We start from the raw sequence: 27,004 nt of genomic DNA, 5'->3' as shown, positions 1-27,004 counted from the left end.
GAAAATTGGGAGAAGCTAATACTTTTACTAAAGCTTTTCATTGCAGTAAAATATTTTTTTTTGAAAAAAAATCAGTAAAATAACAGAAACAATTCAATAAAACGCCAAATAAAGAAAAAAATAGAAAAAAAAGAGAAAGAAGGGAAAAGTTTATAATTTTATTTTTATCAAGAGGTGAAGTGTGCATCGCAGTTTGTTTACCTATAAAAAATGTGAATCTCCCAAAATACACATGATCAAACTTTTTTTTTTCTTTTCGAAAATAAAGACACATTAATATATTTTATAATACTTTATCTACCTTCTTTCCATATCTGCATATTCCTTCTCAGGGTCATGGGGTCATGGAGCCAATCTACTGATGGGTGAAGGTACTTAAAGTACTAAACGAACAATTTAGATCCAACAATAACCTAGGTGGCATGTTTTTGGACTGTGGGAGGAAAACAGAGAGAAAACCCACACATTCAACATGCAAACTCTACACAGAAAGGAATCAGCCGCAGTTTCAACCAGGACCTTCTTGCGAACCACTACCCCACCGTGCCACTCCAATCAAAATAATAAAAATATATTTTAAAAAAAAGGATTCAATACCTCTTTGTAAGCAAAGATGATCCTGCCTGTGTTGTGCAGCGTGGCCTGGAAGGTGAAGCTCCCCAGGTTGTAGCTGTCCTGCAGGTAAACATGGTCCCACTGCACCACCAGAGCCGTTCCTATAGAAAAAGAGTGCCACAGTGGAAATACATCAAGAGTACTGCAAAAAGCAGACACATTCACAATGGAGGAAGGTCTCCGTAAAACAGAAGAAGCAGAAAAGAACTCTGCAAAAGCTTTAGCAACTCTGCGTCCATTTTCTTTTCATAAGAGTTGGCTTGAGGATTTTTTTTATTTGTTTTTAAATCTTTAAATATTTGTGCACAGCCGTACCTCTCTGAGCTTTCCCACACCCCCACCTGATGATCAGCCCCGGGTCGGCTGATCAGCTACTCTTGGAGGTACAGATGTCCAACAGGAGGCTCAGAAGGGACCCCACATTTTCAAAATGTGCTCCAAAGCTGCAGAACGCTTTACCACTGAGTGTTCGGCAGGCGTCTTTACTGTCTATTTTAAAGAACAAAACTCCTTAAAACCCATTTTTACTTCCAGGATTTTGACACGGCATGAAACTCTGCTGCGCTGGTGCTGGTTATTTTTTTTTTTCATGCTCTTGCTTTTATCAGTGTTCTATTACCATTGCATTTATTTCATATTGAACTATCTTACTTATAAATAGTTTTAACTTTTTCATATAGTTTTTATTGCTTGTAGATTTTAGTGTAGTGTACGGTGCCTTTTTTGACTTTGACCATGTAAAGGCACCATATAAATAAACAAACTCTACGTCCTGAATCAATTAAAATCCTATATGGGTAATGATTCAATTTAACACATTAAAGCACTTTTAAATAATTTTAATCCATGTGTAAATTAGGAATAGCAGTTTAATTAATATTTTAGTAGTAAAAGTGGCAATTTATACCTAAAAATTTAACAGAAAAGCAGTAATTGCCTTTTGACTTAAGTCAGTTTATTGATTTATTGAATATGTGTTGCTCTTGATGTTGCATTAAACTTAAATACATTTTTAAATCAGCCTCTATTTGTTCCCATGTTGATGGTGTCTGCTTTCTGTTGTGGGATGTGACTGACACAGAGTCAACACTGATGTGAAAGTGACACAAAAAATAAAAATAAAAAGCATTTCGAGAAATCGTGAATCAGGAAGAGGTGGTGATTGATTGTGACGCTCAGGCAGTATTTAAAAACCTTACAATCCTTTTTTTATTTTTTACTTTTAACAGTGAAATGGAACACAGATGATCCTGAGCAAGTTAATATAGAATCACACACTGAAAAGACATGTAGTAGCACTACATTTCATTTTCTGCCTTTTCTTCCTTTATAGCCTCATTGTGTTGTTAAATTTTCAAACTAATTGAATTGAAAAATTAAGCCACTTAAACCAGTTGCAGTGAAATCAGGGGGCATTTCCATGATTGTGGTTATAAAGCCTCCTGAGGACAGAGTAGCTGTGAGGAATAAACAAATCAGGGAGTAAATCACTGACGCTGCCTTCAGCTCCACTCTCCAAACAGTGTTTCTCATTACTTTTGACACAGCCTTGATTTACTGAGGACTTTGGAGAACTTCATTGATGTGAAACTCATTCTCTCCCCTCACAGTTATTCATCTGGTCGGTCAACAGGGCAGTACGGTTTGTAAACCAACGGAGCACCCCTATGAGTAAAGATAAGATTTAGGTCTGAAGAGCTGCAGACATTCCCGACACAGATGCTTCTGTCACATCTGCATCGCTCATTCATGCACATACAGTGCACGAAACAAAGAATTGGAAACTGTAGTTCTTAATGTGATACGCAGTCAAGCCACACTTGAAACAAGTCTGCTTTAAATACTTGAAACTTAAGAGGGAAAGTTGTAACGCTATCTGGGGCTTTAATGGCTAAAAATACTGGAGAAACAGAGGGAGTACACAATGACCTTGTTTCTATTTCTATAAAGGCGTTCATGCAATACAAACCTGAAAAAAAAATAAAACAGAACTGACACACCCCGACCAATTCAGCAGAGTACCAGTCGGAAGTCTTTTAAATAATTTGTCTTGTTTGATTATGTTTTGGCCCCTCTACCCAATATATCTCCTAGTGGGGGGGTTCATGTCCCGCTGCCTTCTTAAAATTTCTTCACAGACTTGACCCAGATCTTTTAGCAATTTCAAGAAGGTGGTTTGATGACTTATCAACAAAATCTCTGCATCAAACCTCCACAGAATCTATGACGGCAGTCCACTCCCACATCTCCACTTTGTTATCAAGTATTTGAGTATTTGAGCCACTCCAACTCATACGACACTGTCATTTCTACCAAATAAACTTCCTAAGATGAATTTTAAAGCTATAATGTTTTGGTAGTGGACCGTTCTGAAACTTCAGCTGCATTTTCTGTGTCAACCACCAGAGCACACAGCCTGCTATTGGATAAAGAAGCTGTCCCACAACCGTCAGTGTAGAGGCACCAAACAGCAAAGGATGGCACAGTGTGGACTGGAATATATAGACAGGTGAAAATGGTGGAAGGTGACACATTCAGAATGTCTTTACAGATACTGCACGCTGCACACGTGACATCAGTTAAAAACTATGATTTTTGTTGAGACCAGCCAGACTTTTTGTGATGACTCATGTTCAAAAAGATAATGAGTACAGATTTCCTGCATATTTGCATGCCTGAACAAAACATTAAAAGCTTCTTGTTCTGTCACATAACCTGGAAGTGTTGTTTTTGACGCAAAACATCAAATTTACACTTTTGGGGTGAAGCTTGTGAAAGCCTGATTATCAGCAATCATTTTCTTTACTTAGAAAGTTCTGATTAACAAAGACAAGTGAACGCTTGCCACATACTGTTTGGAAATGTGAGGAAATAAAACCAACATTCATCAGCCATAATTGCTTTATAAAGGCTGTTTTTTTTTCTTTTTAAATTGAGACTCCTCCACAGCGTGCAAGGCTGTGCAATATCGGCAGGAAGCTGAAGGATGGACACTGAGCTGAGGAGCAGGCGGGTAAAAATTGATCGGCTGCCAGTTTTGCTGAAGTCTGATGAGCTCCACTACAGAAGGTCACATTTGGGGTGTCAATCTACTGCAGGGTGAAGCAGCAGCAAAGGAGAAAAACAGACACAGCCCATAACATGTGGGGGGAAAAAAGGCAAAAAGAGGGCTGAAAGATGAGAAGGAATTGGTGAGGACAGTAAATCTGTATATATTTTGAGTTTACAAAATCTTTAATTAATAAAATAACAGTTCTACTTGGATAAAACCTGCCTAAAAATGTTAAATTTCAGTATTTTTCCACAATGACATTAAAAAAACAAACCTTTTGTTTTTAGGCACTGACAAAAAATCCCATAAGTGAACGAAAATGTAATTAGTTCGGGTGATTTCTTGGTGAATTTTTTAAATTATTTTATAGACAATTATCTAGATTTGGACTCTGCACTTTCTGAAAACTAGAGTTTATTGGGTGTTGGAACTATTTCTTTTTATGTAAAAATGAAAAGAACCTTAAAAAAACACATGTGTTGCATAATTCAGGATGTCATTAAGCCCCATATCATGGCAGCACCTCCGCAGTTTACTGTAATGCTTCCAGGACACTTCTTAGTTTAAGAAAATGTTTTTAGGACCAATTTGAATGAACATAACTTCATTTAATTTGACATGTAGATGCTAAATTCTTTTTGCACCTTTGTTATCCTTTACTCTTTTTCATTTTTAAGTCAAGGGCTCATTTTGAAAGTCAAAGGGGCTAAAAAATGTTTGCATAAACAGAAGATGAGTGGCTTTACCATTATCGAAATAAATGACAGTGGAGTTTCTGGAGAGACTTGGATCAAAGTTGGCCATTAGAGGAGCGATGTACTGAGTAGCTGTGAGCATCCGATGGATGACGTCGCCCGTATAGATGAAGCCTGGGGAGACACAAAGAAAACACTAATCATTTAGCATGGATTACACGCTTTTACATTGGTTAAAAACATGTCACATACATATATATGTTTTTTCCCTATTTATTACACCTTTTTTTTAAATTAAAGCTGTTTTATGACAGACGATCTGTCAGGGAGTCTTTTTAGTAACAAACTGGTAACAAACCAATGAAATGCAGCCTTACCAAGCAGAATAGATTTATTAACACCGCTACCTTTATTCAAAAGCAGAGATAAATATCAGAGTCTCAAAGGAACTGAAATTCAGCAGAGTGAGTATTTATCTTGCAGCCAGAGGCTCTGAACCAACTTCAATTTGATTAAGTCCCAAACCCCACTCATCCCCGTTAATTATCCAGTGAATATTAACAAACACATTTTGACAGCAGAAAGGACATTTTGTTAACCAATGCAAACACTTGTCCAGCAGTGCAGGGATAGATTTCTCTGCAGAGGGATGTGCTCGGGGAACACAAACGGAGCTTGCATCATTTAGTCACCTGTACACAGAGTTACTGATGGTGTCTGTTCAGACCATGAAAGATCTACACTAATGAACCAAAAGCACAGAAAACGGATCGTTTTACCTCAAACATTTTCTGAATAATGGCGTCGGTTAAGATTCATCTGGGCTTTCAAATTAAAGTTACAGGTTTTTCCGACAAGACCATTTAGACTGTTTTCATCATGTGCATTTCGACAATGTCATCTTTTTTATGTGTATCGATTTGGAAAGGAGGTGGATATAATTAAAATTGATTTAAGCTGTTGCGTTTACAAAAAAAATCGTGAAAGTTTTTCAATTAAAAAAAGAGAAATATTAGGTATTAAAAATTAAGTTATGGCACTGAAATGGAACTACAATGTTTTTCCTAGCTTTGATCTTTAGCATGAAAGAGCTACAGATGTCTAAAAAAAAAAAAGTTCAAAAACTCCAATTAGTTTGATCTGTTTGAACTGTTTCCTGAAATATTACCTCCAGATTCTTGTCAATTTCTGATATTTTTGACATTTCTTTGAGCAGACCCAAAAGCTGCCTTTGTTTTTTGTTTTTTTAATCTTTACTACTTCAGAGTTTCAGTTTGGATAAAGTCTAATCCGGTCAGTATTAGATTCTAAAAGCGGAAACATTTTTTACCTAGTAATATTTTCTAAACAACACTAAACTAGCCCCTCAAATCAAATACAAATACAGGAAAACAATCTCTAAAGGTGGTTTGAATGGGGAAATCATCCAAAGGAGTAAAAAAAGGACTTTTTTGCAAAGGGATCTCCATTTGTCTGGACAGATTTATGACATAAAGCAGCTTCAGAAAGATGAAAACAAAGGGGAAAATAAAAAAAAATGTCATTGATCCTACTTTATAAAGCCTCCACTTTGTGTCACCATATGTCTCCTTATGTGGTCGGTGGGCCATAAAAATACACAAACACATCTATCACTCTGCAAACCACAGGCAGAGACGACCATTAGAGGAATCAATCTTTCCCCCAAAGACCTCTGAGCTCAGAGTTACCTCTATGAAGAAAGCCCCTGACTTGATTCGGTTCTGCCAGTGTTTGAACAAGAAGATGCTCTCAGAAGGAAAAGTTGGTGATGTCACTTTCAGTTTCACTCTAAGAAACATTGACAGTATTAAAATATTAAACATTAAAACTTATTCTAATATTGGAATTCTGACTTGTTTTCTTTTTTAAACCAATCTGTATAAATAACATAAAACTAAAATATGACATATATTATCTGTGGAAAACCCCCAAAAAATAAACAAATAAAAGCTCGATGATGTCTCGGTGTTGCGACAGAATTGTAGGGCCACCAACAGCAAAAAAAGTCATTTAAAGTCTTACATTTACGACTTTATTCTTGGAATTTAATTTACTTTAAAGTCATAATTTAAAAAAAAAAAAAATTGTGATTGTGTACTGGCTCTAAAACTTCATTGTGCAATGTACACCAAAAGCTTTGATATTTTTTTTAGTAATATATTCCCCTCAATTAAATGCATATTAATTTTTGGTAAAGAAAATTGACACTGTCAGAGACAGTTATGAAATAAAGTGCACAATCTAATTAAAACCATAGACAAATAGGCTAAATAGCTGAATCTCTGATGACTTTGGTAGAATCGGCAAAAATGCAACCTGAAGTGATCCTGACTTGAGTTGACTCCGCCTACATCAACGATGCTCATAGTTAAGTGGGTTTTGTTAAGATGTGGGATACTAATGATCAATATTGCAATGGCGGAACGACTTATAATAGATGAAGAAAATGCAAAACAAAATTGCAAAAGGTTTATATATAAAAAATGAACGCATGTTGTGAAGGGGTGCATCTGATGAATCAAAAGCTTAAAGGGCTCTGTTTGATTTGATAAATACTTGAAGCTGCCATGTGATTGTAATAGCATGTGTGTAGGTTTACACCATGTTTTCAGTATTGTACAGGCAGATATTGCAATGACTAAAAATGCAAAAAATTCAAGACAGATCATTAAATTAGAATTCCTCCTTGTCCAGTGGTCATTTAAGAAACTGTAAAATTTCAAAATTTGGATTTACCTTCAACTGTGGGAACAGATGACAACTGTAACATGTCAACTGTGAGGAAAAAAAGAATAACCCATAGCAAAGCAAAACTGAAGATGAGATCTCGTTTCTGTCACATTTACGTCTCCTAGACATAAATGAGAACTGTTTGAGACTAAACTGCTTTTCTCATTCTTCTCAAACATTTCTCCTGAGAAATAAGTCTCACAGTGAGCACTGTTTGAGATCTCAAAATTCTCTCACAACTGTCTCTTCTCCAGATCTCAATTGAGAGAAAAATGAGCCATATTATGTTGCGCTCAAGTATGTCTCAATTTGATATCCTTACTTCAAATCCCTATCTCAGTCACGTCTCAGTGAAAGACATGAATGGTTCTGTCTCTCGTTGCTCAATAATTTAGATCTTGTTTTAGCCTATTTTTTTATTGTCTCAGCAAAAAGAAAAATGAGAGTAGTACAATCCCTAAAATGAGTCTCATGATGACACCATTACAGTTCATCTCGAGAAAATAATATTTTTTATTTTATTTATTTTCAACTTAAAAAAGTTGTTTATTGCTTACATATTTATATAACTTAATTACAATTTCAAGAAAAAAAAGTTAAATCATTAAGACGGTCATGTCCTCAAAAGACATATTTTTGAAACTTTTTAAAAAACATGAAATTTCAAGACAACGTTGCAGTGTCGATTTAATAAACTTTTTTTTTGACTGCTTAGATAAACATAAATGAACAAGAATGTATGTTGGGTTAATGATGCTAGGTTTAGTTAAACACAAACACACGCATGCACTGGCACACATGCATACACGCACAAGTGCATATACACACACTTATATATTGGTGGGTATAAAACATTTAACACATTGATGGCTGAACTAAATAAAGGACATTTAGGATCATATTTGGATCACCTTAAAGTGAACAAAAAATAGATTTTACATTTGAAACAAACAAATAAAATACACAAATAAAAATAATTAAATAAATAAATCAACTTTAGGACGGTACAGATTTATGGGGTTCAGTTTGAGTTAATTTATCTTTGTCTTTAAAAATCCCCCTTCATGCAGCCTTACAAGCTGAAAATATTTTCTGTTTTCTTGATTTTAGTCTGCATCATATTGAACAAACAGAAGCCTGGAGGAACCCGATTTGAATTTTAAACTGTATCACAGCCTCACTTGACACAGATTTCTGATTGGCTGATCACGGTGGGAGGGAAAACTCTGTGGTTGACGTCACCAACGGGCCGGAATCTGCAAGCGGGAGAAGTGCAGAGAACGAGAGACTTTTGACGAGCGCTTGTCGTATTTTTTCTGCGTTTTAACAATCCGTGGGATGAATCTCCAACATTTTTTTTGCTTGTCTGAAAAAGATTCAAGTAAAATCTTTGAAGTTTGCACGGTAAGTTTGCGATTTCTTTCCTCCAACTCTGAACTCAGTTGAATGCTAAAGCTGTTTTAAGCTAGCTCCGCCAGTACTGCAGACGACTCTGGGCTACTCGCGGTGGCTTTGGCTGTATAAGTACTTATTACATTTTACAAAGGTTTACTTGTGCTTTTTGTAATAAAAAATAGAGACATTGAAGAGTTATTTGCAGTGCAGAGTTTACAGAATGAGCCTCGATATTTTTCCAAACGCGTGACGTGAGTGCTAAGTAACTCACTAACTGTTGGAAGACATTTTGCTCTTCAGTTAAGGGTCTGCAGGGTTCGTCCCATTCACAGTTTGACGACACCACAGACAGACCATTTCCATTATTGCAAACTTCAAAATGTGCAGTTTCACTGTATGTTCAATTTTTACGCTGTAAAAAGCTTTTATCTTGTTTAAAAGATCATCTTGCAGACGTTTGGCCTGTCATGTCATCTTTTGAAACTGGTTATGGACATGTGTTTAAAGTAAAGTCATCATTAACTGCTCACATGTCTAGAAAGCATAATCTGAAAATTTAAGTATGCATATTAGGGAAACATGTTCTCAGCCCTCTGTCAGTGGTGGAGATGTTTAGAGAGCACAGATGTAGCTAAGCCAACAAATGTCAACACTGATATGTACGAGGATTTTAGTGAATCATAAATCATATTTAAAAACCTTTCCAGATCTTACTTTGTGCTGTATAAAATGTGTGTACATGATGTTTTTTTTTCTCCTCTCTGATTCAAGGTGATCTAAATTCTACATGTGAAAATAAGTGAATCAGAACCCATGTTCCTTCACACTGCCATTATGGAGGTCCTACCAGAGCCACAAAAGACATCCTGGAAGAACACTTGCAGTCCATTGGAATAAATGGAGTTGTATGAGGATCTACGATTCATAGAAGAGGCTGACTTGCTGCCAGCTTTGAGACCTGTTCAAGCCTGGAAACGTCTTGCTCTCTGGAAATTGAAATGTGAGTCTCAAACATTACAAATGAGTTTTTGTAATGCACGGAAGTGGATAAGAAAATGAATGGGTAACACACTGAGAGTACAGTGTAAACTTAATACACTTATACTGTTTGTTTGTTTTTTGTTGCAGACCAAACGCCAGAGAACAACACATCGTCATGTTGAGACCTCACCAACACAATCATCATCACTTTTGTTATAGTCACCGAGAAGTTTGTCATCCACATCTTCCAGAAGCCAAGGACTGTACATACATTGACTGGGAGGACAGCTTTGAAATTCCATGGAGTAAGTTTTCTGAGGAATTTGTGCAGAGGGGAAAGAGACCTGGCCCAAGACTAAGGAAGGAAATGGTTTGCACTCTTGTTGCAGAAATGATGAAAGCAAGACGTTTTTCCAGACTCTAAAAGGCTGCAGATGATGCAAGGAGAGCAGAGTGGCTGCTCAGAAGAGATGAGATGTTAAAGAGATGCGCTTTCTTCTGCTCTGCTACTTTAATGAGGAGGATGCCATGTTCTTGTAGAAGATGCAGACGAGGTCCAGATGCAGCAGGTGCCGTTGACTCCAACTGTTATTGTATGTGGTAAGTAAAGTTTCAAATGCTAAATTATTCTAAAGGTTTTGTCTTTGTACACTGTACATGAGTGACATGTTTACTTTATCCATTGTTCTGTCTTTAGGACAGTCTTTCTTTTCCCCAAGGAGGTTCATGCTGAGTTAGGACCGCTCCATCGTACACAACAACATTGCAGCACTGTGCCTGATGTTCAGAAGCTACTTCTGCTTTAACAGTCATTATCCAACTGAGCTGGCTTCAACCCTGGAGTTTCTGCAAAGGTACATATTTATGAGTGCTGTCATGCGATTCATTTTTGGGTGTGGTTAGTTAATCATGACCTGCAGTTAATTATTCTTATTAATCTTGTATTAATCTAACTCAGGGCTGCTCATCCCTGGTCCTTGAGATCTACCACCCTGCCTGTTTTCCAGCTGATTAGCTGGACCAGGTGTGTTCATTCAATCAGTATGTGGAGACATCTGGTTGAACTGATCAACAGCTAGCAGGGCTTGGAGATCTGGAAAACAGTCAGGGTGATGGATCCCAAGGACCAGGAATGAGCAGCCCTGGCTAACCTAAAATTTAGCTTTGAAAATCCTTATTTTGGGGTAATTTGATTTAAATAGCAAGATTGTGTCACATCAAAAGAAATAAAATACAATTTAAAGGGTGGCTTTATGAAGTTTTCTAAGTATAACAGACTTTTTTTCAATCTTTACTTTTGTACCACTAAGGGATAATTCTTCAGTCTCAAACAGAACAAAGACCTAAGCCAAAGTGCTCTCATTTAAAAAACTAATGGAAATATTCTGAACAATCCAAAAAAATATTGACCACAAAATTCTTAATCATAGCATAATATTTATTCGTTGAAATATCTTATTCCACAGTTTGCCGTCTGACACGATCAGCCCTCAGCGTCCCAATTAAGACATGGGTATTATTTTTCCCTTGTTAAGAGCCATCCATGCAAAATGTGACTTGATCATTTCTTAAATGTTTGATCTGGACTGTATCATGAAAAATGAAATGAAACAGATTTGAACCTTATTTGTTAAATAGTTAATGCCCATAGTATGCTGAATTTCAATTCTTTTAACTGAAACAGATGTCCTCTCAAGCGACGTGTGGCTGCTTTAAGGGATGACAGAAACATAATCTTATGGTAGCATTATGCAGCTGCTTTTATAAAACTACAATTTGCTTCTAGCTTGAAGTGTTATCTTTGTTTGTTATGTGCAGTCTATTATCAATTTACTCATGCCAGATTTTAATGTTCTTGTCTTACAGCTGATGTCCTAAGATGTGCCACTCTACCTGGTTGGGAACAAATTGAAGAGGCCAAGCTCAAGAAAGCCGTTGTCAACAAATGTAGGGCAGAGCAGGTTCTAAGGCCACTGCTATGATCTACAGTATGCGGACTGGTTTCTCTTCCATCTTTTTTCTTATTTTTTATCTTAATTTGGTTCTCAAGTTGGTTCATGGATTTGATAGTCTGCAAGTTTCAGAGAATGTTTTTATGTTTATGTTTTTATAATGTTTTTTTTCAGTGTCTTGTTTAAAATCTGGAAGTATTCATGACCAGCATGTCAACCACATTGAGTACGCCACGGTTCATGTACTTAATGTATTTAATATTTTAAAATGTGCCTAATACTGCTACCACAATTCAAATGCTGTACTGATGATGGTGCTGCCCAAATAAAGTGTAAAGCATTTACATTTCTAGTATTGTTTTTACTGTTACTGTATATCAGTGGTCTCCCATCCTGGTCCTTGAAGGTCACTGTCCTTGATGTTTTAGCTGTTTTCCTGCTCCAACAGATCTGCTGCAGTGGTTGAATTGCCTCCTCAAGTTCTGCAGGAGGTGGTTAATCACCTGTTGATTCACATCTGGGGAGCAAAGAAACATCTAAACCCTACAGGATGGTGGCCCTTGAGGACCAAGATTGGCGACCACTGCTATAAAACTAAATTCTCTTTTCTTTCTCAAATATATCTCAAATATAATTCTCATTAACGGCTTTGGTAAGACATTCAAGAGAAATGATTAAGACATGAAAGAGACATCAGACAGACAATGATGAGATCTCTTTTAGGACTCATTCTTCTCAGATTTGTCTCATGAGCGTCTTAGGTTCGTCTCTCCCACTTCTTAATTATTGCTCAAACCGTTATCTCAACTCAACCTCATTTGTCTCAGTGATGTCTTTTCTCATTATAGCTTAACTCTTGCTCCTAAGGGACCCTTAGGAGCAAGAGTTAAGAAGCAAATGATCACAGAATGATACAAATATGAGACGCTCAAACTGATCTCAAGAGACGAGATCAAGCAACATATGAGCAACAGATTTTTCCTATGGGAAGACAGTATAGATTTAACTTCCACCAGCGTTTTAGGAAATACCTTTTACTAAAGATGACGTCTCTGTGCAATTCATTGGGTGTTCCGATTTCCTTTAGTAAACTACCGCTCTCACAAATGTTCACATTGAATAATGAAACATGTTTTAAGACATGTATTGGAACCCAAAAAACAACAACAACATACACTGGACTCATGCAACTGTTAATCTGAACCATTCTAGTCAATGGTCACACAAGACATGCACCGCCACGGTTGTAAGGTGATCCCCCTCTGCTGCACTAAAGATAGTTGCAGAAGGCAAAGGCATACTTTCTGCAGTCACAGTATTAGCAGATGCAGAGCTGGTTCCCCTGTTGACAAGTCACACTGGGCATTCAAGGAAGTGCAGTAGCTGACACTCTGGTTCCAAGTATATCTGAGGTTCTACAAACAAAGAGTGGATCAGATTGGTATAAAACAAAGAAACAAAACCTGCATACTCAGGTATTTATTCTAAGCCAGATAAAATAGAAATAAAAAGAATGTGGCTTACAGACATGTATTTAGTAACTAGAAAACTGCTTCTGGTTATTGTCTTCTGTATTGGGAATCTTACTTAAAAAAATAAATAGTTACAGTGTTTCCTTGTCTGAGCTGGCATTTGGCTCAAAACTGTACTTTTAAAATAACACAAAAGATGATCGGAGTGGGTCTTTAAAAAGTGTGAAGCTCAAATAAGCCTAACAAACCTTCAATTGCACAAACAAATCTTTATAAAGCTTAAAAAAAGGAAACATAACAGGCGTTCACACGCTTTGCAACCCATCTGGACCTGTAAAGGAGGGTACCCAGAATTGTTCACATTAACTTACTTACAATTATGCAGCTTGTGCAGGTTTATGATTGGATATATTTTAAAGAATAAAGCCATTCTGAATTGATCCCATAGTTTCACCACATCCAGCTCAAAGCACTCACACCTGTCAAGAATCCAAAATTCAGGCTTGGAAGGATGTCTTTGCTGTTTCTGTCTCTCCTTTCCACCAGCATCCCCTTGATAACCTATTCCAACATATTTGACAATCTAAAGAAAATCAGAGAGCCTCTCAATGCCCTAAAGAGGTGAAAGATGCGCCGCACTCAATAGAGAGGCTATCTATTCATTAGGGCTGTCACTTTAGCCAGAAGGAGGCTAGGAGGGGGGTCTGGATACGCCACAGATAGAGAGGCGACATGAATAATGGAGAGAAGACAGGAACAGAAAGTAGGATGGAGTGGGGGTATCTTTTTCTGTGCTGCCTTCAGAAAGTGCCTCACTTCAACAAAAATATTAGCTGGGATTATAAACCCCTTCAGGCTGAAGCTTCACTTTCCTAAAGGGCGTGTTTAAACAGGCTTTCTATTCCTGTGAGCGGAAATGTGTTTAATACACAAGGCATTCTCTGTTTATCACAGCCTTTTTGAACTGGAAAGGGTCAGGACAAGACCTGCACGCACACAAACAAGGTTTTTCATCATGTTCAGTTCTTTTCCTGTGAAGAGTGACAAGCAAACAAAGCAATTATGAACCTGGAAAACCTCTGGCAACAGTTCATTTCTCACTTGTTAGACTCATTTGAAACACTAGTCAATGCTTATTTACGTTAATTCTCATTTTTTGGCACAAATACTGTTTCTTTTTAGTCCTGCAGTCAGTCTAATTTAAAGACAGTCAGGAAATCTTAGTGTCTGTGTGTTATGTTCTAAAACCATCTGGTCACATCCTATTTCAATTTTGTTTTTTTGTTTGAAAAAGAATCCATCCCAAATTTGGCATGATTTTGGATTTCTAGCAGCTTCAGATCGACACCTTGTTTGTGTTGTACTTTGTTGCTTTTGCTGGTGCACGGTTGCGTGATTGGACATAAATTTAAATTAGGGATGGCTCTACAGCATGTAGTTGAACGCTGCTCCCAATAGAAAAGATCTGCCTTCATTCATTTTCTTCATCTTCTCAGCAATCATAAATAGTGCCAACACACATTTCTCCTACATGGTTCTATTATGGAGTATTAGGACCACCACAAAAGAATGAAAAAAATAAAATAGAATATGAGAATAAAATATGAGGAAAAAAATAAAAAATTTCATAGGAAAGAAAAAAAAACGAAATTAAACAATCTAAAGTCATCCAATTATGAGAAAAAAAATCAACAATTTACGAGAATAAAGTTGTACATTTATGCTTCAAGAAGTTGAGGGTTTACATAAAATAAAAGGTCTTGGCCAGAATGAAGTTTGATCTCAAGAAGACTTTACAACAGAAGCAGTAAGAACTTACTTAAGATCTTATTTTGGGAACATTTTTATCTCAGTGGCTTCCTGTGATCCATGCTGGACTAAAGGCCTGATTTACTGAGATCTAAAGAGGTTAAAATTGTGGGCAAAATAGATCGCATTTGCAGTTTGTTAAACATTTGATTTACGAACAACTATTGCAAGATTCATGAAAGAAAGCCGTGGTCAGATCAGGATGTATAGTGGTTTCGTCCCCACAGGTTAGAAGGACAGAAAGAAGGTCACAAACAAAAGGAACGGATGGAAAAATAGATATTAATAAATAGGAAAGACAAAAACAAGTAAAAAAAAAAAGAAGAAAATAATTAAGACGTGTTTAATAGAAAGTATAGAAACATGTTTCTAATATTAGGTGGAGGCCTCAGATGGCAACAGCTAGGTCTGGGGAGGTGGGGAAATACGTGGAAACTTAATATGTGAAATGAGCAAAAAGGAGTAAATCAAAGAGTCTTGTCGTCAACACCTCCACCTGTTTAACATTGACAGGAGCGACAAATGTTGTGCAACACCTTGTGTGTGCTACCTAGCTGCACCAAATCCTCCCACTTTTTTACACGCTCTGCCTCGAAGGCCCACATTGCACATTTATCAAAGCCAAATGCAGTAAGAGCATCGCGTGCATTATTTTTCCCACATATAAATTGCACTCCTTGATGCGTTCAAGAAGTAAATGAAGGGTGGCTTGTTTTTTGCACATGCCATCTCGTTTGCACACATCTTTAGGCATGCAAACTTTACGCGGATGTTTTAATTGAAGGAAATGGGACTCAATGGTGGAGTTTTAAGAGGACAAGCTGACTGATGGAGAAGGTCAAAACCCCTCTATCTCCCTCACTGAGTAAAAAAATGCCATATCTTTTTATCCCTTTTCAATCTTGAAAATCCCTCATCGTCATCATCCAGAGCCAACACCCAGGCCAGACAGTGACGGTCGTGGCAACAAGAGACACCGCTGATTATTTCTTTATAATTCCAGAAGCAGTTAAACACAGCACAGAATCTATGGAATATCTGGGTTAAGAGCCAGGCTCTAGTCTCTGACGGGATAATAGTTGGTTGGGGTGTTTGTGATTTCACTGTCATGACTCAAGTGGAAAATTGCTTTGTACACTCTGGTGAGCACGTCTGCTGGATCACGTGCTTCCTCCACACATCGTCTGATGCCTCCACCTCCCTTTCCAACTCTAGCATGGTGCAACTTGGCAAGAAAAAGTCTGTTTCAAGTCCAAACCCAACTGCTTTTTGTTCTCCCACAGTTAAGCAAAGCATGCAGCCACTGGTGCTGATTGCTGGGAGTGGTTTTTCATTTCTTGGTTTAGCACAGAGGTGAGAGCGTTAATTGTCTACTATGAGGCTGATTACTTGGCTGAGAGGTTTGTTAGTGATTTTGTGCCAAACGAGGCTTTCCACCCCTCAATCTTCCGATTAAGCGTCTCAAAAGAAAAAGAAAATTCAAGAATACTTTACATTTTTTCCCTTCCCAGACTTCATGGATGAGGTTTCAGACTGTACATGCACATGACTTTGCTCTCAGAGCTCCTATCTGCCAGACTTATTTTCAAATCACACCCCTTCAGAGTCCCACAGCAATAAAAGTCTGTCACACATAGAGTCTAAATTGACCAGAGTATAACAGCATGTCCAATAATAACACCAGTAAGTGTCAATGAGATAAAAGAGCCAAACCTACCTCCAGTCGCCACGGTGATTTCACGCAGAACGTGTCCATAAAAAGGAAAATCGAAGGACAGATTGACTCTCTGTAAGGAAGACAAAAAAAGATTCCAGTCAGGCAGGAAGGTGAAAGAAGAACAAAACAAGATGAAACTGTTCACATAAAGAAACTGTGGTCAGTTTTACACAGGGGTTTTAATTAATGACATTCACCACACATTTGTCAAAGCGGAAGAAAAAAAAGGTTGCGTTTGGTATGAAGTGTTGACTCTACACAAAACGAAACCCTGACAGGGATTCAGGCAGGAATGAACCCAGATGCAGCTGCAGAGGATTGCTTCCAATGCAGAGTGTTTGTTTTCCAGCAGTGGATTTCCCCTCCTCACACCGGGGAGGAACGGTAAGAATTAACTGGTGCATGAAGAGGATCACATCTGCATATGCTGTAAATCCACAGAATCTCATTCTGTCTGGAAATTTAAATCATGATTCCTGCAGCAAGACGCTGCTTAGGAAGAAAAAAAAAAAGCAAAAACGTCCTATGATGACATCAAGTTGAAGATTAGCATTTTTTAGGTCATCAGTTTCTTTTGGGGTTAAAGCCAAAGAAAGGCTGCTGATAAAGTAACGTTAACCAAAAAGAGTATCGTTAATGCTTAAAGACCCACTCCAATGAAAATGGTGTTTTTGCTGTAGCATTTTTCTGATGTTGGTGGACATATATCAAGAAAATTAAGATTACGTTTCTGAATGTTTTTTATTCAAATCGTGATGCATCAGGGGTACATAAAAAACCACAAAAAAAAAACGCGGTTTGAAAATGCTCAGGTTTGTGATGCAGCAACTGTGATGGGCATGCCAAAGTCTCTGCTCCAATTCCGATGCATCCACTTGCAGATAAATAGATCCATGTACGATTTTGTTTTCCTTGTCTGATCTGGCATCTGGCTCAGATCTGTACATTTGGATGGCTCCAATGTTGCTCGCCATTTTTGCTGCACTGCTAATGTTAGCTTTGGAACGTGAGGAGATGTAAGCTGGCGGGAGAGAGTGTAAACAAAGGCATGATGGGAAATGAGCACAGAATACTCCGTGCCAACAGTCCTACCCACAACTCAGAGGAGAATTTCTGATTAACTACTGCTGCTCTGCAGAAATTAAGTCCTAGTAAACTACAGGTTCTTAGATTTAGCCAAAAACTGCATAATCATAGTTAATTATTCACTAGGACTGTTTTATATGTAATTATAAAAAAAAAAAAACGCCCCTCTCACCCTCCGCGGGTGGTTTCTCCTCCAAGCTCGGGTCCTCTACCACAGGCCTGGGAGCTTGAGGGTCCTGCGCAGTATCTTAGCTGTTCCTAGCACTGCGCTTTTCTGGACTGAGAGGTCTGAGGTCTTTCCAGGTATCTGTTGTAGCCACTCCTCCAGCTTGGGGGTTACTGCCCCGAGTGCTCCAATTACCACTGGCACCACTGTCACCTTCACTTTCCAGGCTTTCTCCAGTTCTTCTCTGAGTCCCTGGTATTTCTCCAGTTTCTCATGTTCCTTCTTCCTGATGTTCCCATTGCTTGGCACTGCCACATCCACCACAACGGCTTTCCTCTGTTCTTTATCCACCACTACAATGTCGGGTTGGTTCGCCATTACCATCCCATCAGTCTGGATCTGGAAGTCCCACAGGATCTTTGCCCTCTCATTCTCTACCACCTTCGGAGGTGTTTCCCATTTTGACCTTGGGGTTTCCAGTTCATATTCTGCACACATGTTCCTGTATATTATTCCAGCCACTTGATTGTGGCGCTCCATGTATGCTTTCCCTGCCAGCATCTTACACCCTGCAGTTATGTGCTGGATTGTTTCAGGCGCTTCTTTGCACATTTTACACCTTGGGTCTTGTCTGGTGTGGTAGATCTGAGCCTCTATTGCTCTGGTGCTCAGGGCTTGTTCCTGGGCTGCCAGGATGAGCGCTTCGGTGCTGTCCTGTAGGCCAGCCCTTTCTAGCCATTATTAGGACTTCTTGATATCAGCCACTTCAGTTATGGTCCGGTGGTACATCCCATGCAGGGGTTTGTCCTCCCATGAGGATCTGTCCTCCAGCACTGTATCCTCTGCTCTCCATTGCCTGAGACATTCACTGAGCACACTGTCAGTTGGGGCCTTGAGCTTGATGTATTCATGGATCTTGGATGTTTCATCCTGGATAGTGGCTTCTACGCTCACTAGTCCTCGGCCTCCTTCCTTGCGGCTAGCATACAGTCTCAGGGTGCTGGATTTGGGATGGAACCCTCCATGCATGGTGAGGAGCTTTCGTGTTTTAACATCCGTGGTCTGTATCTCTTCCTTTGGCCATCTTATTATTCCTGCAGGGTATCTGATAACGGGCAGTGCGTAGCTGTTTATTGCCCGGGTCTTATTTTTGCCATTGAGCTGGCTTCTCAGGACTTGCCTTACTCGTTGGAGGTATTTAGCTGTTGCAGCTTTCCTTGTTGCCTGCTCCAGGTTGCCATTTGCCTGTGGAATTCCAAGGTACTTGTAACTGTCCTCGATGTCTGCTATTGTTCCTTCTGGGAGTGAGACCCCTCCTGTGTGGACTACCTTGCCTCTCTTTGTCACCATCCGGCTGCATTTCTCGAGCCCGAATGACATCCCAATGTCAGTACTGTAGATGCTGGTGGTGTGGATCAGGGAGTCAATGTCACGCTCGCTCTTAGCATATAGCTTGATGTCATCCATTTAGAGGAGGTGACTGATGTTGGCCCCATTTCTGAGTCGGTATCCATAGCCAGTCTTGGTGATTATTTGACTGAGGGGGTTGAGACCTATGCAGAACAGCAGTGGGGACAGAGCATCACCTTGGTATATCCCACATTTGATGGACACTTGTGCAAGTGGCTTCCCATTGGCTTCAAGGGAGGTTTTCCACAGCTTCATTGAGTTTCCTATGAAGGCTCTTAGAGTCCTGTTGATGTTGTACAGCTCCAAGCATTCAGTGATCCATGTGTGGCATTGAGTCATAGGCCTTCTTGTAATCAATCCAGGCTGTGCACAGGTTGGTGTGTCGTGACTTGCAGTCTTGAGCGACTGTTCTGTCGACCAGGAGTTGGTGTTTGGCTCCTCTGGAGTCTCTACCAATGCCCTTCTGTGTGTTACTCATGAATTGATCCATGTGCCTATTTATCTTTGTTGCAATGATGCCTGACATGAGCTTCCATGTTGTGGACAGACAGGTTATTGGCCGGTAGTTGGATGGGACTGCACCCTTTGAGGGATCCTTCTGGATCAGGATCGTTCGCCCTTCCGTTAGCCATTCGGGGTGAGTCCCATCTCTTAGCAGCTGGTTCATTTGTGCTGCCAAGCGCTCGTGGAGTGCGGTAAGCTTCTTTAGCCAGTAGGCATGTATCATGTCAGGGCCCGGTGCTGTCCAGTTCTTCATACCTGAGACTCTTTCTTGGATGTCTGCCACTGTGATGGTTACTGGATTCTGTTCAGGGAGGTTGCTATGTTCTTTTCTCAGAGAGACCAGCCACTGGGCATTGCTGTTATGTGCTGTCTGTTTCTCCCATATACTTTTCCAGTACTGTTCAGTTTCTAGCCTTGGTGGGTCTGCTCGGCTGTTTTGACCCTGCCACTGAGCGTACACTTTTACAGGTTGAGTTGCGAAGAGCCTGTTTATTCGTCTGGCTTCATTGTCTCTTGTGTACCTCTTTAGGCGGCTGCTCAAGGCTAGGAGCCTTTGTTTGGCAGTTTCCAGTGCTTCAGGTATGGCCATCTCTTAGGTATATATATATATATATATATATATATATATATATATATATATATATATATATATATATATATATATATATATAATTAAGTGGGTCTTAAAATGTTTGGATCTCTCTTGAACTTAGAAAAATCCATTTGTAGGCAATCTTGTACTCTTTGGTTAAAAAGACCATCACTTCCATAGGATGTTCTGAGCTGCTGCAATGAAAAAGCTTTTCTTAGATTGCACGCCTCAGTCCATTATTACCAGACCGTTGGTGAAGGAGCAGAATACACAATGTGGTTTAGTATTCTGTCTCCTCAACTGCTACTGTTCACACCAGGTACTTTCTCCATTTTTTATTTTATTTTTTGCATTCTGCCCTTTTTCTTTGGTCTGCTGCTGCTGCTGACTTAATCAGTATGCAGTTCTCATGGGTCACCTGCCACTGCTGGGGAAAAGGGGACTCTTTGAAAAAAATGCACAGGAGATGTTTTGGAAAAAAATTAGGATATTTTTTAGAGAGATAAAAATCAAAAGACGCTTTTTACGTTCCACTTGTGTTTTAAGACAAAGCACAGCATTGAAAAGTCAGCATTTGTGAACAAATGGAAAGAAATGGCATGAAATATTAAAAGGTAAAACATGTTTTAAAAGAACTATGTGTACATTCTGCCTGATGTTACGGTGTTATTGTATAGATCATTTCTCCTGTCACTTTTATAAGAGAGACTTTAGATATTTTAGTCTGGATTAGTCCTATTGGGACTTGATTGGGTAGTATAGATGTTTCATTCTTGGTCTTCCCATCATCTCAGTCTCAGTAGCTTGTCTGTTGAGCCATGGCAACTAGACTTAACATCTTCCTTGAAACGTTTCACCACTCAACAATTTTTTTCCTTTTTTATTTTTGTTCATTTATTTCTCTCCGACTTCCTCCTACAGCCCAAAAACCATGCTTCATAGGTTGATTGGTGACTAAATTGTCTCGGTTGTGTCTCTGTGTGGCTCTACATTTAAGTATTTATCCTGTGTATACTTGTCAATACTTCACCACCTCATGACATGTTTATATCCATACACATCACCCAGCACATAATTGCAGAGATTTTACCTTTATGGGAAATGACTGCTTGGCGAGCCCTTAGAGCAAAAAGGTTCATGCATTTTTGTTCTATGAGTATGCTGCAGCTGATAGGTTGTAACTAAATTTATACAACACGTAAGGGTGAAATAAATGAGATGCAGGCGTGTCATAGAGATTTTTCATTTTTTTCACCCCACCCCCCCAAACCTTGCGGACTGCACAAGGTGCTTATTAGTGCTGTTCATGTGTTAATTGCAGGCTTCATGCTAGCTCCTTGCTTGTGCCTGACCATTAGTCTGAGTGCGTCCTACGGGCACTTATATTTCACCTGCACACCCTGTGTTCGCGGCATTAGCACCCAGACAGTAGGGGGCCGGTATTTGCACCTTACTAATGCTGCATAATGAAACCCTTCTACAGCTACCTCATTAGTCCGTGCAACGTACAGTATAAATGGACAGAATAGGAATACTGCATGCATAAAAATGCTAAAATTAAATAAATTTGCAATGTTATTGTTGTACTTACTAATTGTTGTTTAAAGGATACATTTGGTAACGTGAGCATTTAGGAACTGCTAATAATTTTAGTACCAGAGCCAAACAACAATGTTTTGCAGCCAACTAAGTGGAGAACGACTTTTGGTGACTTTGCAGCATAATCTTTATGGATGAAGGTATCTCAATGTCTAGTGTTTTAACATAACTTTTGTGTGATATCAACAACCATCAACTAATATTTGAATCATAAACTTTTCGTTTTCAGCATTGGGTAAATCTCCTGTGTGCTGCTGCTGACTTACCGCTGCCTGCCTGTGAGTGTTGGACAGAATCCCGTGGATCTTCACTTTGTCCTTCTCCATCTGGTCGATATTCACCCACAAGTCCTTGCTCATGGGATCAGAGGGATTGTACGTTTTTGATGTGTAGTAGTTGTGATCCATGTCCTCCTGGAGAAAATTAAAAATGTAAAAAAAAGAAAAAGTGACAGTTAATTAAGCCAGGATGTATAGCTTTAAGTTTCATTTTTAATCAAAGTTTCCTTCTTTTGTGCAGCTTTTAATGTCTGCTAACATAATTAAAGAAAGTACAGACTGCACTCAGACTGCAAAGTCAGCACTGGCTTTTATAACTTAAACATCCATGGACTTTCATGCGAGACAGGCCTGTCAGTTTTTATTGTTTCCTGTGCAAAAATAGCAGGAAAGCTTGTGTTATTTCTTCCCGTCTGGGTGTAACGATACCTTACAGCTGTGTCTTTTATCTTAAACACGATCAAAGTTAATGTTTTGCTGCATGGGGAGTGGGTAGGGGGGGGGGTCACATTGCTTCTGACTGTGATCTGTCTAATAAGAACTCACACAGCTTTGTGGATTCTTTGATATGTGGGCGGCGATGCTCAGAGCTGCTGCCTCTCGGTTGTCAAAAGGTCAAAAAAATACCCAACTGAGGTATAATCTTTTGGTTTGTTCTACCTCAGGAATTAACATTATTTTCATAGTTTAACCCAAAACTCAGTCTGAAAAGCTGGAGGATTTAAACTTCACAAGCTTCTTTAAGTAGTTCAGTCATCTATGTAGGTGGTTTCACTAATTCAACTGTCAGAAATCACCACACTCTGCAGACTAGTAGTAAATTAGGAAAGAAAAAGGCCCCAATGGACAACCGCCTTCTTGCTTTACAATGCAAAGCCTGAACTTTTAAAATGAACAGAGAAGCTTGAAGATTTTCACAGACGAAACTGTGAAAAAACAAGCAATGGACTTAAATAAGCAACCTCAAAACAAACACCTGAAAAATGAAAAAAATAACTATTTAATAAACGCATAATTATTGAAAAAACTTGCCGGTGATATTTCTTTTTTTTAAACATTATTTTTAAATCTGTTCTATTTGACAGCAAACTCACTGAAAAACCTACTCTGATGGTATTTTTGTGTGTTTTAACATGTTCTTGTGGTCATAATAGATTAAAATTGCTTTTTTAAGTATCTAAATCGTGATGAATCAGGAGCAGACGAAAAAATGCCATTGGAAATGTGGTGTAGAAGCTACAACGGCAAGCCACAAACTCCCTGCTCCGCCACATTCTGATCCATCCATGTGTAGACGACTCGATCCATGTACGTCTTAGTTTTCCTCATCTGAGCTGGCATATGACTCAAAACTGTACGGCTAGTTAGCTCCAACACTGCTCGCAATCTTTGTTGCTGCAGTAATTTTATAGGTTATGTGAGGAGCTGTGAGCTGGTGTAAACCAGGGATGGGCAACTCCAGGCCTCGAGGGCTAGTTTGTCTGCATGATTTACAGATATCCAAGCCCTACTCATGACTATGTATCTGGTTCAGGTGTGTCCAGCCAATTCGAACATGCCAGAGCAGGGTTTGTTGGAAATCATGCAGGAATTACATCCTTGGTGTTAACAGATGGATGATAGGAAGTACGGGCAGGGTTGCTCTGTGCCAATGGTCCTGCTGACAACTAGGATGCGAATTTTTAACGGAGTCCTGTCGCTCTGCAGAAACTATGTCCTAAAAAACAACAACATTTTTTTAAAATTTTGGCTAAAAACAGCATAATTATAATTAAAGGCCACTAGGAACATTTTTAAAAATAGATCAAAAGATAATCGGAGTGGGACTTCAAGTGTGCGCACACACTGGGACTCAAAGATGGCGGTTCATGAAAACACACAAGTTAAAAGATTGGATTATTTCTAACAACTGGTTCGGATATTTCTGTGTTTGTAGACATATCTTCGGAATATGAATTGGTTTAATTCAAGCAATCAAAACTGAAAAACAAAAAGTAGACAAACTAAAAAAAATGTAGATAAAACAAGCCGGATTAAAGGGTCTACAGTGTATCACGTTTTTCTGAAGCCTTTCAGAGTAAATTATATCCATCCATATGATAATATTTTACCTTTGGCACACTAAAGAATGATTCTTTTAATGAAATTTTAGTTATTTTTGCAGCTAAAGACAACTCGATCTCTGAGGCATTGCCTTTCGCTCTGTGTGGGTGCCGCCTATTTTATGAAGTCAACCTGGAGTCGGCCTCAGGAACTTTTACAAAGATACAAGTACAAATTTTGCATAGAAAAATAAAGTGGGTGTTCGCATGGGGGCGGTGCCGGCAGCGCAGACTTTTCCTGGAAGGGGCTGTTCCTCACTTTATGACATTACAATTTGAGAACCCACTTGTTTTTGTGAATTGGGAGGGGCTTTTGCTCAGAGAGCAGGTTTTTAGAGGAATACCTAAAAAATGTGAGGAATGAACGTTACAGTTCACTTAAACGCTAAAGAGTATATTTTGCATGACACGGGCCCTTTAAAACATTTATAAATTGATTGGAAAATTAAAGAAGACACTTGCAAACCCACCTATGAATTTATGGACATAATGTCATTATAAATACTCTAAATCATAAATAGACACATTCCCACCTCAGTTGAAGTCACATTGAATTTATTAAATAGGCCGAATGATTGGCAAATGGAGTTTGATTACTGTAATTGCTTGAAAGGATACTGGTAGAAGCACATTTAAAGAACCCCACTCCTTATGTTTTTTATAAATTGTCTTGAAGCCAAATATATTTATTTACCTTTGTTGTCTATTTTAACGCCAAACCGGGTGTTTCACACATTCATAAAAATATATAACATATTTAATCATTTCTAAGTATTTATAAGTAATATCTACCTCATCTTATATTTATACCCTGTTAAGATTCTCCTTGGAAATAATAATAGAAGCATGAAGGCAAGAAATCCTTTCTGTTTTATAAATCAATATGTTGCATTTCAATAAAGTTAAAAAAAAGTATCCAGAGCAGAAAATCCATTTCAGATTTTACTTCACTTCTGTCCGGGACTTTTATTTGAGCACCGTATTGCATCAATATTACATGATACCAAGACCCCAATCTATTTTTTAAAGACCCCAATCTTTTATTAGCATCTTATTAGCAAATAGTGGAGAGTAATTTTTTACTTCAGCTTAGTCTCATTAAAACTTACTTTATAGGCTTCTTTCTATATCAGAATTTTTAGTTTAAATATGTGACTAAGCTAGAATTTGTAAAAACTGAAGGAAAAAATAATTTGTATAATCTTAAATAACAAATGTTTACACTAAAAACATAGAGTTTAGAATATTTGTTTCTGAATCACGTTTTTTTTTAAAAAGGTCATGAATATTGCCATTGCTCCTGTAAGAAGCTGAAAATCAACCTTTATTGACTTATTGGTGGAGAAACATCAGAATTTTCCTTCGGTTTTGGTAAAAAATTCTGAAGAAGTTTTTGAGAGTTGATGTTTGATGTATGTTTTTTTTTCATACATTTTATGTTCAAACTCTTGAAATCTCTGCTTTATTTTCTTTTGGTTTATGTGTTGGTGGTTTTTTAATGTAAAAAGATGCTTTTTCCTATGTGTCTGATTCAGTTTTTGCATGGAATTGCAGGTTTTTTAGTTCTTTGTTGTGTTCTATACCTGTCACACCTGATCCGAATTAATGAACACACCTGCTCCTTGTTAAGTCATTACTTCACTTACTATATTATCAGTCGTCTACTTCACCTCTGTTTCTATTATCTGTGTGCTGCTGCTGCTCAATGGTTCTTTTTTTTTTGGTCTGGTCAATGATTTGTGTAGAAATGTATACATTATAGTTTTAAAATTCACACCTGAGTTTTTTTTTTTTTTCATCTGCAAACTAGTCAAATGAAGCTTTAGTCATTCAATGGTGACTAAAGTAAAGTAGAATATTTCTTGAAAAAAATAACATTTTAGTTCTATGCATGTTGTTCTGGTTATGAAGTCAAATTCATAAAAAAATAGCTCCAAAATCCAAAACAATATTATTTTTTTAAGAAATGTCATTAATTGTAACAAATGTGTATATGTATATAAGAAACTCCTTTCTGATTTTTTTTTCTTTCTTTAATCTGTTGAAGCAGGAAATTAAAAGATTGAGTCATTTTATGATCAAAAATAGTTATAAAAGAAATTATCAGTATTTAGTCAAGAAGTTGGTTTGTCAGAGGAAAAATGGTACACAAAATTTACATAAAGGCTGGCAACCTACTCTAGACCTCAACTCTTAAACAAAATAAATCTTTGGGTGGAGTTGGTTGAGCCCATGCAGCACACACATTTCACCTCTTAATAAAATAAAGCTGTAGTGGCAGAAATGAGAGCATAAAGAGTACAGATCTAATAATGCCAGAGCGAGCAAGGCATGTTTTGTTTCCTCTTTTCTTTTTCGTTCATTATTTTTGTAAGAATCTCTTTACTGAGATGTGAAATGCATTACTGCTGCAGTTCATTACAAAGCACAGAGTGGCTGGGTAGAGGTTTGCCTCTGGCTTCTTTGAAATCCCGAATGAACTCTTTTCTATTCTTCAAAAAACACAAATATTCAATAACAGCAAGAACAGTAGAGGACATTCAACCTTGCAAGTTTCTCCGTTAGTGAAGTTAGCGTCATTTTAGAACAAACGTATCTGTGTTTGCAATAAAAGTCATTAAAGCTGACAAAAAAACGTCTTTCTTGTCTCAACTTGTTATCAAGGATTGTTTTTCTGCAAATAAAGATGATAAAGAACAACGAAATGTTCATCCAGGAACATGGAGCCTCGTGAAGGTTAGATCTTTTTATGTTGTACCCTTTTTTTTGGTTGTAGACCAGCTGCTTTTTTGATAAAACAACTCATGTGTGGCTCCTGGATGTTCCAG

The 27,004-nt window shown here is 38.2% G+C and overlaps 1 protein-coding gene and 1 long non-coding RNA gene across 2 annotated transcripts in view; one reads left to right on the top strand and one right to left on the bottom strand.

Annotated features, from left to right (window-relative positions):
* Positions 1 to 27,004, bottom strand: part of plxdc2b (plexin domain containing 2b) — an 89,323-nt gene that overhangs the window by 27,417 nt on the left and 34,902 nt on the right. Inside the window, exons 3-6 of the mRNA XM_011488999.4 lie at positions 22,063 to 22,209; positions 16,440 to 16,509; positions 4,414 to 4,536; positions 598 to 716 (exon numbers count right to left, since the gene is read on the bottom strand). Of these exons, the coding sequence (XP_011487301.1) occupies positions 598 to 716; positions 4,414 to 4,536; positions 16,440 to 16,509; positions 22,063 to 22,209 (459 nt within the window). The remainder of the gene's footprint in view (positions 1 to 597; positions 717 to 4,413; positions 4,537 to 16,439; positions 16,510 to 22,062; positions 22,210 to 27,004) is intronic.
* LOC111946691 (uncharacterized) lies at positions 8,342 to 11,785 on the top strand. Its single transcript, XR_002872427.2, has 6 exons — positions 8,342 to 8,517; positions 9,280 to 9,508; positions 9,637 to 9,794; positions 9,879 to 10,089; positions 10,187 to 10,343; positions 11,356 to 11,785. It is a non-coding gene; the product is annotated as an uncharacterized LOC111946691 (long non-coding RNA).

Source organism: Oryzias latipes, chromosome 20 (genome assembly GCF_053564925.1).
Source record: "Oryzias latipes strain Hd-rR chromosome 20, Olatipes_Hd-rR_3.1".
In the NCBI taxonomy this organism is placed as follows: Eukaryota; Metazoa; Chordata; class Actinopteri; order Beloniformes; family Adrianichthyidae; genus Oryzias; species Oryzias latipes.
The sequence above is the reverse complement of the archived record's forward strand: the minus strand, read 5'-3'. Positions and strand labels throughout refer to the sequence as shown.